This window comes from Pongo pygmaeus, chromosome X (assembly GCF_028885625.2).
Source record: "Pongo pygmaeus isolate AG05252 chromosome X, NHGRI_mPonPyg2-v2.0_pri, whole genome shotgun sequence".
Classification (NCBI taxonomy): Eukaryota; Metazoa; Chordata; class Mammalia; order Primates; family Hominidae; genus Pongo; species Pongo pygmaeus.
Window position 1 is genome coordinate 73,767,481 of NC_072396.2, and position 12,416 is coordinate 73,779,896.

General features: G+C 39.6%; 1 protein-coding gene across 5 annotated transcripts in view; it reads right to left on the reverse strand.

The window, feature by feature from the left end:
* TEX11 (testis expressed 11) overlaps positions 1-12,416 on the reverse strand; it is a 385,652-nt gene that overhangs the window by 86,703 nt on the left and 286,533 nt on the right. For all 5 annotated transcript variants that reach the window (XM_054470766.1, XM_054470768.2, XM_054470767.2 and 2 more), the window contains 2 exons: positions 11,106-11,191; positions 10,213-10,269 (listed from right to left, as the gene is read on the reverse strand). In XM_054470766.1, the coding sequence (XP_054326741.1) occupies positions 10,213-10,269; positions 11,106-11,191 (143 nt within the window). The remainder of the gene's footprint in view (positions 1-10,212; positions 10,270-11,105; positions 11,192-12,416) is intronic.

The window sequence follows — 12,416 nt, forward strand, 5'->3', positions numbered from 1 at the left end:
TTTATTATTATTATTATTATTATTATTATTATTATTATTATTATACTTTAGGCTCTATGGTACATGTGCGCAACGTGCAGGTAAGTTACATATGTATACATGTGCCATGCTGGTGCGCTGCACCCACCAACTCGTCATCTAGCATTAGGTATATCTCCCAATGCTATCCCTCCCCCCTCCCCCCACCCCACAACAGTCCCCGAACTGTGATGTTCCCCTTCCTGTGACCATGTGTTCTCATTGTTCAATTCCCACCTATGAGTGAGAATATGCGGTGTTTGGTTTTTTGTCCTTGCGATAGTTTACTGAGAATGATGATTTCCAATTTCATCCATGTCCCTACAAAGGACATGAACTCATCATTTTTTATGGCTGCATAGTATTCCATGGTGTATATGTGCCACATTTTCTTAATCCAGTCTATCATTGTTGCACATTTGGGTTGGTTCCAAGTCTTTGCTATTGTGAATAATGCCGCAATAAACATACGTGTGCATGTGTCTTTATAGCAGCATGATTTATAGTCCTTTGGGTATATACCCAGTAATGGGATGGCTGGGTCAAATGGAATTTCTAGTTCTAGATCCCTGAGGAATCGCCACACTGACTTCCACAAGGGTTGAACTAGTTTACAGTCCCACCAACAGTGTAAAAGTGTTCCTATTTCTCCACATCCTCTCCAGCACCTGTTGTTTCCTGACTTTTTAATGATTGCCATTCTAACTGGTGTGAGACGGTATCTCATTGTGGTTTTGATTTGCATTTCTCTGATGGCCAGTGATGGTGAGCATTTTTTCATGTGTTTTTTGGCTGCATAAATGTCTTCTTTTGAGAAGTGTCTGTTTATGTCCTTCGCCCACTTTTTGATGGGGTTGTTTGTTTTTTTCTTGTAAATTTGTTGGAGTTCATTGTAGATTCTGGATATTAGCCCTTTGTCAGATGAGTAGGTTGCAAAAATTTTCTCCCATTTTGTAGGTTGCCTGTTCACTCTGATGGTAGTTTCCTTTGCTGTGCAGAAGCTCTTTAGTTTAATTAGATCCCATTTGTCAATTTTGGCTTTTGTTGCCATTGCTTTTGGTGTTTTAGACATGAAGTCTTTGCCCATGCCTATGTCCTGAATGGTAATGCCTAGGTTTTCTTCTAGGGTTTTTATGGTTTTAGGTCTAACATTTAAGTCTTTAATCCATCTTGAATTCATTTTTGTATAAGGTGTAAGGAAGGGATCCAGTTTCAGCTTTCTCCATATGGCTAGCCAGTTTTCCCAGCACCATTTATTAAATAGGGAATCCTTTCCCCATTTCTTGTTTTTGTCAGGTTTGTCAAAGATCAGATAGTTGTAGATATGTGGCATTATTTCTGACGGCTCTGTTCTGTTCCATTGATCTATATCTCTGTTTTGGTACCAGTACCATGCTGTTTTGGTTACTGTAGCCTTGTAGTATAGTTTGAAGTCAGGTAGTGTGATGCCTCCAGCTTTGTTCTTTTGGCTTAGGATTGACTTGGCGATGCAGGCTCTTTTTTGGTTCCATATGAACTTTAAAGTAGTTTTTTCCAATTCTGTGAAGAAAGTCATTGGTAACTTGATGGGGATGGCATTGAATCTGTAAATTACCTTGGGAAGGATGGCCATTTTCATGATATTGATTCTTCCTACCCATGAGCATGGAATGTTCTTCCATTTCTTTGTATCCTCTTTTATTTCCTTGAGCAGTGGTTTGTAGTTCTCCTTGAAGAGGTCCTTCACATCCCTTGTAAGTTGGATTCCTAGGTATTTTATTCTCTTTGAAGCAATTGTGAATGGGAGTTCACTCATGATTTGGCTCTCTGTTTGTCTGTTATTGATGTATAAGAATGCTTGTGATTTTTGTACATTGATTTTGTATCCTGAGACTTTGCTGAAGTTGCTTATCAGCTTAAGGAGATTTTGGGCTGAGACAATGGGGTTTTCTAGATATACTATCATGTCATCTGCAAACAGGGACAATTTGACTTCCTCTTTTCCTACTTGAATACCCTTGATTTCCTTCTCCTGCCTAATTGCCCTGGCCAGAACTTCCAACACTATGTTGAATAGAAGTGGTGAGAGAGGGCATCCCTGTCTTGTGCCAGTTTTCAAAGGGAATGCTTCCAGTTTTTGCCCATTCAGTATGATATTGGCTGTGGGTTTGTCATAAATAGCTCTTATTATTTTGAGATACGTCCCATCAATACCTAATTTATTGAGAGTTTTTAGCATGAAGGGTTGTTGAATTTTGTCAAAGGCCTTTTCTGCATCTATTGAGATAATCATGTGGTTTTTGTCTTTGGTTCTGTTTATATGCTGGATTACATTTATTGATTTGCGTATATTGAACCAGCCTTGCATCCCAGGGATGAAGCCCACTTGATCATGGTGGAGAAGCTTTTTGATGTGCTGCTGGATTCTGTCTGCCAGTATTTTATTGAGGATTTTTGCATCAATGTTCATCAAGGATATTGGTCCAAAATTCTCTTTTTTTGTTGTGTCTCTGCCAGGCTTTGGTATCAGGATGATGCTGGCCTCATAAAATGAGTTAGGGAGGAGTCCCTCTTTTTCTATTGATTGGAATAGTTTCAGAAGGAATGGTACCAGTTCCTCCTTGTACCTCTGGTAGAATTCGGCTGTGAACCCATCTGGTCCTGGACTTTTTTTGGTTGGTAAGCTATTGATTATTGCCACAATTTCAGCTCCTGTTATTGGTCTATTCAGAGATTCAACTTCTTCCTGGTTTAGTCTTGGGAGGGTGTATGTGTTGAGGAATTTATCCATTTCTTCTAGATTTTCTAGTTTATTTGCGTAGAGGTGTTTGTAGTATTCTCTGATGGTAGTTTGTATTTCTGTGGGATTGGTGGTGATATCCCCTTTATCATTTTTTATTGCATCTATTTGATTCTTCTCTCTTTTTTTCTTATTAATCTTGCTAGCGGTCTATCAATTTTGTTGATCCTTTCAAAAAACCAGCTCCTGGATTCATTTATTTTTTGAAGGGTTTTTTGTGTCTCTATTTCCTTCAGTTCTGCTCTGATTTTAGTTATTTCTTGCCTTCTGCTAGCTTTTGAATGTGTTTGCTCTTGCTTTTCTAGTTCTTTTAATTGTGATGTTAGGGTGTCAATTTTGGATCTTTCCTGCTTTCTCTTGTGGGCATTTAGTGCTATAAATTTCCCTCTACACACTGCTTTGAATGCATCCCAGAGATTCTGGTATGTTGTGTCTTGGTTCTCATTGGTTTCAAAGAACATCTTTATTTCTGTCTTCATTTCATTATGTACCCAGTAGTCATTCAGGAGCAGGTTGTTCAGTTTCCATGTAGATGAGCGGTTTTGAGTGAGATTCTTAATCCTGAGTTCTAGCTTGATTGCACTGTGATCTGAGAGATAGTTTGTTATAATTTCTGTTCTTTTACATTTATTGAGGAGAGCTTTACTTCCAAGTATATGGTCAATTTTGGAATAGGTGTGGTGTGGTGCTGAAAAAAATGTATATTCTGTTGATTTGGGGTGGAGAGTTCTGTAGATGTCTATTAGGTCCGCTTGGTGCAGAGCTGAGTTCAATTCCTGGGTATCCTTGTTGACTTTCTGTCTTGTTGATCTGTCTAATGTTGACAGTGGGGTGTTAAAGTCTCCCATTATTAATGTGTGGGAGTCTAAGTCTCTTTGTAGGTCACTCAGGACTTGCTTTATGAATCTGGGTGCTCTTGTATTGGGTGCATATATATTTAGGATAGTTAGCTCTTCTTGTTGAATTAATCCCTTTACCATTATGTAATGGCCTTCTTTGTCTCTTTTGATCTTTGTTGGTTTAAAGTCTGTTTTATCAGAGACTAGGATTGCAACCCCTGCCTTTTTTTGTTTTCCATTTGCTTGGTAGATCTTCCTCCATCCTTTTATTTTGAGCCTATGTGTGTCTCTGCACGTGAGATGGGTTTCCTGAATACAGCACACTGATGGGTCTTGAGTCTTTATCCAATTTGCCAGTCTGTGTCTTTTAATTGGAGCATTTAGTCCATTTACATTTAAAGTTAATATTGTTATGTGTGAATCTGATCCTGTCATTATGATGTTAGCTGGTTATTTTGCTCGTTAGTTGATGCAGTCTCTTCCTAGTCTCGATGGTCTTTACAATTCGGTATGATTTTGCAGTGGCTGGTACCGGTTGTGCCTTTCCATGTTTAGCGCTTCCTTCAGGAGCTCTTTTAGGGCAGGCCTGGTGGTGACAAAATCTCTCAGCATTTGCTTGTCTGTAAAGTATTTTATTTCTCCTTCACTTATGAAACTTAGTTTGGCAGGATATGAAATTCTGGGTTGAAAATTCTTTTCTTTAAGAATGTTGAATATTGGCTGTCACTGTCTTCTGGCTTGTAGGGTTTCTGCCGAGAGATCCACTGTTAGTCTGATGGGCTTCCCTTTGATGGTAACCCGACCTTTCTCTCTGGCTGCCCTTAACATTTTTTCCTTCATTTCAACTTTGGTGAATCTGACAATTATGTGTCTTGGAGTTGCTCTTCTCGAGGAGTATCTTTGTGGCATTCTCTGTATTTCCTGAATCTGAATGTTGGCCTGCCTTGCTAGATTGGGGAAGTTCTCCTGGATAATATCCTGCAGAGTGTTTTCCAACTTGGTTCCATTCTCCCCGTCACTTTCAGGTACACCAATCAGACGTAGATTTGGTCTTTTCACATAGTCCCACATTTCTTGGAGGCTTTGCTCGTTTCTTTTTATTCTTTTTTCTCTAAACTTCCCTTCTCGCTTCATTTCATTCATTTCGTCTTCCAGGGCTGATACCCTTTCTTCCATTTGATCGCATCGGCTCCTGAGGCTTCTGCATTCTTCACGTAGTTCTCGAGCCTTGGTTTTCAGCTCCATCAGCTCCTTTAAGCACTTCTCTGTATTGGTTATTCTAGTTATACATTCTTCTAAATTTTTTTCAAAGTTTTCAACTTCTTTGCCTTTGGTTTGAATATCCTCCCGTAGCTCGGAGTAATTTGATCGTCTGAAGCCTTCTTCTCTCAGCTCATCAAAGTCATTCTCCGTCCAGCTTTGTTCCGTTGCTGGTGAGGAACTGCGTTCCTTTGGAGGAGGAGAGGTACTCTGCTTTTTAGAGTTTCCAGTTTTTCTGCTCTGTTTTTTCCCCATCTTTGTGGTTTTATCTACGTTCGGTCTTTGATGATGGTGATGTACAGATGGGTTTTTGGTGTGGGTGTCCTTTCTGTTAGTTTTCCTTCTAACAGACAGGACCCTCAGCTGCAGGTCTGTTGGAGTACCTGGCTGGCCGTGTGAGGTGTCAGTCTGCCCCTGCTGGGGGGTGCCTCCCAGTTAGGCTGCTCGGGGGTCAGGGGTCAGGGACCCACTTGAGGAGGCAGTCAGCCCGTTCTCAGATCTCCAGCTGCATGCTGGGAGAACCACTGCTCTCCTCAAAGCTGTCAGACAGGGACATTTAAGTCTGCAGAGGTTACTGCTGTCTTTTTGTTTGTCTGTGCCCTGCCCCCAGAGGTGGAGCCTACAGAGGCAGGCAGGCCTCCTTGAGCTGTGGTGGGCTCCACCCAGTTCAAGCTTCCAGGCTGCTTTGTTTACCTAAGCGAGCCTGGGCAATGGCGGGCGCCCCTCCCCCAGCCTCACTGCCGACTTGCTGTTTGATCTCAGACTGCTGTGCTAGCAATCAGCGAGACTCCGTGGGCGTAGGACCCTCTGAGCCAGGTGTGGGCTATATTCTCCTGGGGCACCGTTTCCTAAGCCCGTCGGAAAAGCACAGTATTCGGGTGGGAGTGGCCCGATTTTCCAGGTGCCGTTTGTTACCCCTGGAAAGGGAACTCCCTGACCCCTTGCGCTTCCCGAGTGAGGCAATGCCTCGCCCCTGCTTCGGCTGGCACACGGTGCGCTCACCCACTGACCTGCGCCCACTCTCTGGCACTCCCTAGTGAGATGAACACGGTACCTCAGATGGAAATGCAGAAATCACCCGTCTTCTGCGTCGCTCACGCTAGGAGCTGTAGACCGGAGCTGTTCCTATTCGGCCATCTTGGCTCAAATCTGATCTGGACTGGACGAATTATTAATGACTGAATGGGACTCCAGTAATGTGCCAGTATCTTTTTTTTTTTTTTTTTTTGAGACGGAGTCTCGCTCTGTCGCCCAGGCTGGAGTGCAGTGGCACAATCTCGGCTCACTGAAAGCTCTGCCTCCTGGGTTCATGCCATTCTCCTGCCTCAGCCTCCTGAGTAGCTGGGACTACAGGTGTCTGCCACCACGCCCAGCTAATTTTTTGTATTTTTAGTAGAGATGGGGTTTCACTGTGTTAGCCAGGATGGTCTCAATCTCCTGACCTTGTGATCCGCCCGCCTCAGCCTCCCAAAGTGTGGAGATTACAGTTGTGAGCCACAGCGCCCGGCCATGTGCCAGTATCTTTTAACCGTTATGATCCTTTTGTTATATTTGGGATCTGTGGCCAAACGCCAGGGATCTTTACACTGTGGTATTATACTGTGGTATGATTAGAAGTGTATTTGGTGTGAGGTTGCTGGCAAGGGTCCTAAAATCCTTGGGAGAAAAGAATGGGCCAAAGACCTTAGCAGAAACCTTACCAAAGAAGATATATGATGACAAATACATACATAAAAAGATGCTCCAAATCATACATCATCAGAAAAATGCAAAATAAAACAATGAGTTACCACTGCATACCTATCAGAATGGTCAAAATCTCAAACACTGACAACACCAAATGCTGGTGAGGACACACACAGCAACAGGGACTCTTATTCATTGCTGGCAGGAAGGAATGCAAAAGGGTACAGCCACTTTGGAAGACAGTCTACTGGTTTCTCACAAACCAAACATACATAGTCTTACCATATGACCCAGCAATCATGCTCCTTGGTGTTAATATTTACCAAAAGAGCTAAAAAGTTACCTGCACATGAATATTTACAGAAACTTTATTCACAATTGCCAAAACTTGGAAGAAATCAAGATGCCCTTCAGTAGGTGAATGGATAAATAAAATGTGTTACGTTCATACAATACAATATCATTCAGTGCTATCACGACACAAAAATACATGGAGGAACCTTAAATGCATATTACTAAGTGAAAGAAGCCAATGTGAAAAGGCTACATATTGTATGATTCCAACTGCATGACATTCTGGAAAAGACAGTGGTATTATATGGAGACAGTAAGGGGTTGATGAAGGAGGAATGAATAGGTGGAGCACAGAGAATTTTTAGGGCTGTGAAAATACTCTGTATGATATTGTAATGATACATACATGCCATTATACCTTTGTCCAAACCCATAGAATGTACAACATCAAGAGTGAACCCTAATATAAATTATGGACTTCAAGTGATTATGATATGTCAATTTAGCTTCATCAATTGTAATAACTGTACCACTCTGGTGGGGAATAGAGGAGGCTAAGCATGTGGTGGGGAGAGGGGATATATGGGAATCTCTGTGCCTTCCTGTTAGCTTTTCTGTGAACCTAAAATTTAACTAAAAAAATAAAATATTAGGGTCAGGCACGGTGGCTCACACCTGCAATCCCAGCACTTTGGGAGGCCGAGGTGGGAGGATCACGAGGTCAGGAGTTTGAGACTAGCCTGGCCAACATAGTGAAACCCCGTCTCTACTAAAAATACAAAAATTAGCCGGGTGTGGTGGCGGATGCCTGTAGTCCCAGCTACTCGGGAAGCTGAGGCAGAAGAATCACTTGAAACCAGAAGGTGGAGTTTGCAGTGAGCCGAGATCACACCACTGCACTCTAGCCTGGGCGAAAGAGTGAAACTCCGTCTCAAAATAAAAAAAAAATAAATAAATATATAAATAAAAATAAAACATTAAACTTAAAAAATAAAATGAAATAAAAACTTAAAGCAAACAAAGGATGAATATGGAAGTATTGGCAAACTCAACTAAGGAAGTTTACAGGAAGAAGGGTAGAACATACTATAAGACTGGCCTTATCAGTAGTGGTTTAACATATAAAGACTGTGGTCAGGAAAAGTAGCAGATTTTTCAGGGATAAATCTTAGAAGTCTGGTTTATATAAAGTAACTTCTTACAGTAAATTTTATTAATTTGAATTTCAGCCAAGCTAAAGTTGATTTCTTCCCTATTTAATTCGGTGACTCCATATCAAATAATCTAGGAAGGGTCCATTAATAAAAATATACAGTACAAATAAGAATGAAGACATGCAAAGGAATGTATAATCTATTTAAGAGAAAAACTGCTTTTAAAAAATTTAGCATATGAGTTGTTAGTACTTAGGTAGATACTGCTCATTTATAACCACAGGAATTTTGGAACAGAAAAGGCCTATAAAAATTATCCAGTCCAGCTTTTAAAATTTTACAGATGAGGAAAATAAAGCGTAGAGAAGTTAAAGAAGTTGCCATTGCCTACAGTAAACCAAAAGTTATTGAAATAGCTGAACCTACAATTCAATTCTCTTGAGCCCTCTCATTGAATTAGGCACTTAAAATTTTTTTTTTACAAGTTAGTCTAATCTATTTGTTAAATCAGGTTCTAACCTCTACCTGAAAACATTGTTAGAGGATGTTCTCTGTCACTACATTTACTTGAAAACAATGAAGGTATATTTTAAAAAGTGTTTGTAATTTCTCATTAATTCAAACAGTATTCCCTCCCTTACCCCATTTCCCAATTGGTTTTAATGTGTGTGGTTTGACTGTATGCCACAATTATGAGAAATATGAAGCACCTTTAAGTCCAGTGCTGGAGATATTATAAATAACTAATATTCAGTCATTTAAATAAATTGAACGGCAATTATGTGTCAGATACTGCCCTAGGTTTCAGTGATACAAAGATAAATACAAATATAGTCCTAGCCCTCAAGGTACTCTTACAATCTAGTAGCTATCATAGTTTGGTCCTTTTTTAAAAAAGCTTCTTATTGTTGAAAACTTCAAAGATGTCCAAATGTTAACAGACAAGCATAATAAATCCTCATGTACCTATCACACAGCTTCAATAATTATTAACTCATCATCAATCTTATCTCCTTGATACCTCCACCCACTTCTTCCTCCCCCATATTATTTTGAAGCAAATTCCAGACATCACATTATTTCATCCATACGTATTTCAAGATGTGTCTGTAAGAGATAAGCAATCTTTTAAAAAACCAACCACACTACAATTATCATGTCTAAAAGTTAATAATTTCTTCGTGTCAGCAAATATTTGGTCATTATTCAAAATTCCAATTGCTTCATCTTTTGTTTAAGTTTGTTTGAATTCCCTTCTAATGGATTTATGAAGCCTATAAAGAAAAGGCAAAACTTATAACACGCAATTGGGTAAAGTTTGCATTATGAAAATGACAGTTATAAGTCATCTGTCCTATGTTACCTCAGTCAAAGATATTTCCAAAAGAATTTATTTGAAAAAATATATTGCCTCCAGCTGCAAAAGTGAAGTAGAGGGAACTATTACAGAGTTCTTGTCTAAGCAGAGAATGCAGAGATGGGTGATATTTCTCTGAAAGTTATCCCTAATCAACACCCTGAGTAGAGTTTTCTTTCAAATAATCAGGAGGTAGTGAGGTTTGTGAACGAAAAATTGGTGACCAAAGTCTTCAACGAATTGTTAAGTTTTAATATCTTATTCCAAAGATATTGTGCACAGAAATATATTTGAATACTCTCGGCTGACCTGATACAGAATCATAACCAACAAGCCATCCAGGTTATATGTTCTGTGGGAAAGTAAGAGATATGTCTATATTTGAGTCATCTGTTAAGAAAGGGGGAACAGATGCAATATCATAATTCTATCATAGATAACATTATTGAGGGCTTATTAAGTTCCTGACACTTCTAAACGTTTCACATGTATTAACTTATACTCTCGTTTCTCTGCAGATCACATAAGTCTTTTGCCTTTTAGATGTTTTAACTCACTGAGTCATCACAGCAACCCAATGATGTAGGTATTATTATTCTTCCCACTTTACAGATGGGGAAACTGAAGCCCAGAGACGTTAAGAAACTTGCTCAAGGTTACACATCTGATAAGCAGCAGAGCCAGGATATGAACCCAGGAAGACTGGCCCCAAAACCTGTATTGATCTTACCCACTACAGTAAGTATCTCTTAATATACGATTTATATTGTAAGTTACTATAATTTGTCTAATGGAGAATACATCATTTTTGTTGAAATAACTCACTTATCTTCAGATTCCGGCATTTCAGCAATTTTTGGAAGAAGAAGACGAAGCAAACACCTGTATGACAAAGTAATATGGAAAGTGATTCTTAGGTTAGGAAGAAACATGTGTGAATGAATACATACCAAGTTACTAACCTTGATTATTCTGGGAGGGAGAAGTGAGAAAAGAGAGGGTAAAGGGGAGATTAATTTTATTTTATTTATATATATTTTATTGTTTTAACAGTTGGAATGAAAACATACCAATTTTATAATTTTGAAAGAGGAATTTAATAAAAGAATTTTAAAACAAAAGCGTTGCTTATAACAAATTCTTAAATGGTTCTACAGTTTATATCATTGCTCCAAAACACCTGCTAGAACATCAGGTATGGTAAATCAGTCTTTATATTTTTCTTTCTGTAGAGGAACTGGAACTGGCCTTTGGGTCTCAAACTGGGATCACTATTCTTTGAAGGGATCTGGCAGCATAATGACAAACTGACAAAATAAGGTAGTTGGTAAAGTTTTAAAACCTAAAAAGCTTTAAAAAATACTATCTGTCCTGAATGATTTTTAAATATTTACCTTACTGAAGGGATGCAAGTATCTCAAGACTCCTCTGACTCTTTTATTTATGTGACTCCATTTCCCTTTGGAAATGTGGCCTCAAGTGTAATTGACCAACAGGAGAACTACTCTAGAATCCTGCTGGTTTCTCATTTCTCACTGTGGCATTTTCTCAGTCATACCATTAAGTATTTATCAAGTCCCAACCTCACCCTCCTCTGCTTTGCTATTTTATGTAAAAGTTTCCTTGATCTCAATAGCACTATTTTGGCAAAGTTTATTGACTAAAAGCAAGATGAGCAGAGGAAATACTTTCTCTTCCACAGGATGTAGGTTACTTACTTTACAGCTGTAAGAACTTGTTCCTGGTCTTCTGAATGTTGAGCTAAATATTCCAAAGCTTTTTCTGCCAAAATTTGTTGTCCATTCTAAAAAGAACAAATATAATATGTTCAATTACATCTCAAAGTGATACTGCAAAATATTATCTATATTCCTGTTCATTAAAGATAAGACAAATATCTAAACATGTTCATTTTGTATTCTCAAAAACGCTACTGCAAGATGGTAGAATGAAGATACAACTTGCTGACAAAAACAGAACACATTTGCATTAGCCCCAGAAACCGAATCCTCCCTATTCACAAACACTCAAAGCCTTGCCAATACTACCCTTAGTCCACTAGGACTAATCTTATTGTGCTCTTTATCCCCTACTTATTAGCAGTAAACAAAAGAACCCCGGATTGTCAGGTCACCCTCATTTCCAGCACTCTATTCCCAGAAGTCTCCATATATCCCCTCTTCTGTCCTCTTTTTCTATCTCTCCCCGACTCCTCCAACCCTTCCACTATGCTCTCTGAAATTCAGTCCACCCTCAGCAAAATCTCCTCTACCAGCAACCTCTTCCCTAAAAGTTTCCTCCACACTCTTGCTCTAATGGAAATCTAGGTTTCTGCCAAGGATGCTGCTTCCACTGAAGCCCTCTTAAGTGGTGGCTGCTTTTGCTCTCACTAGCTTACCCATAGGCCTGGAGATGGAGTAGGTGTCTTTCTTGCTCTTCATTGCCATTTTTAAATTATTCTCCCATTCTATTCCCTAAAATCCTCAACTTTGAATTTCCTATAACCAGACTATATCACCCACTACCCTTCATTGTTGCTGTGGCCTACTAGCTCCCAGGTCATTTCTTCTCATTTTTTGGTGACTTACTTATTGCTCAGTTATATTTTCCAAAAGCTGCTCCTGTCTTAATTTTTGGCATTTTCTTTTTCTTTTTCTTTTTCTTTTTTTTTTAAGATGGATTCTTGCTCTTGTCACCCAGGCTGAAGCAACCTCTGCTTCCTGGGTTCAAGTGATTCTCCTGCCTCAGCCTCCTGAGTAGCTGGGATTACAGGCGCCTGCCACTATGCCTGGCTAATTTTTGTAGTTTTTTTAGTGACGGGGTTTCACCATGTTGGCCAGGCTGGTCTCGAACTCCTGACCTCAGGTGATCCACCCGCCTCGGCCTCCCAAAGTGCTGGGATTACAGGTGTGAGCCACTGCACGCGGCATATTTTCGGCATTTTCAATATATAGGTAGAGGATCCTCCCAATATTCTAGTTTCCTGGTTCCTGAAATTTTACTCTAACAATTACCTTAGCCATTCACTC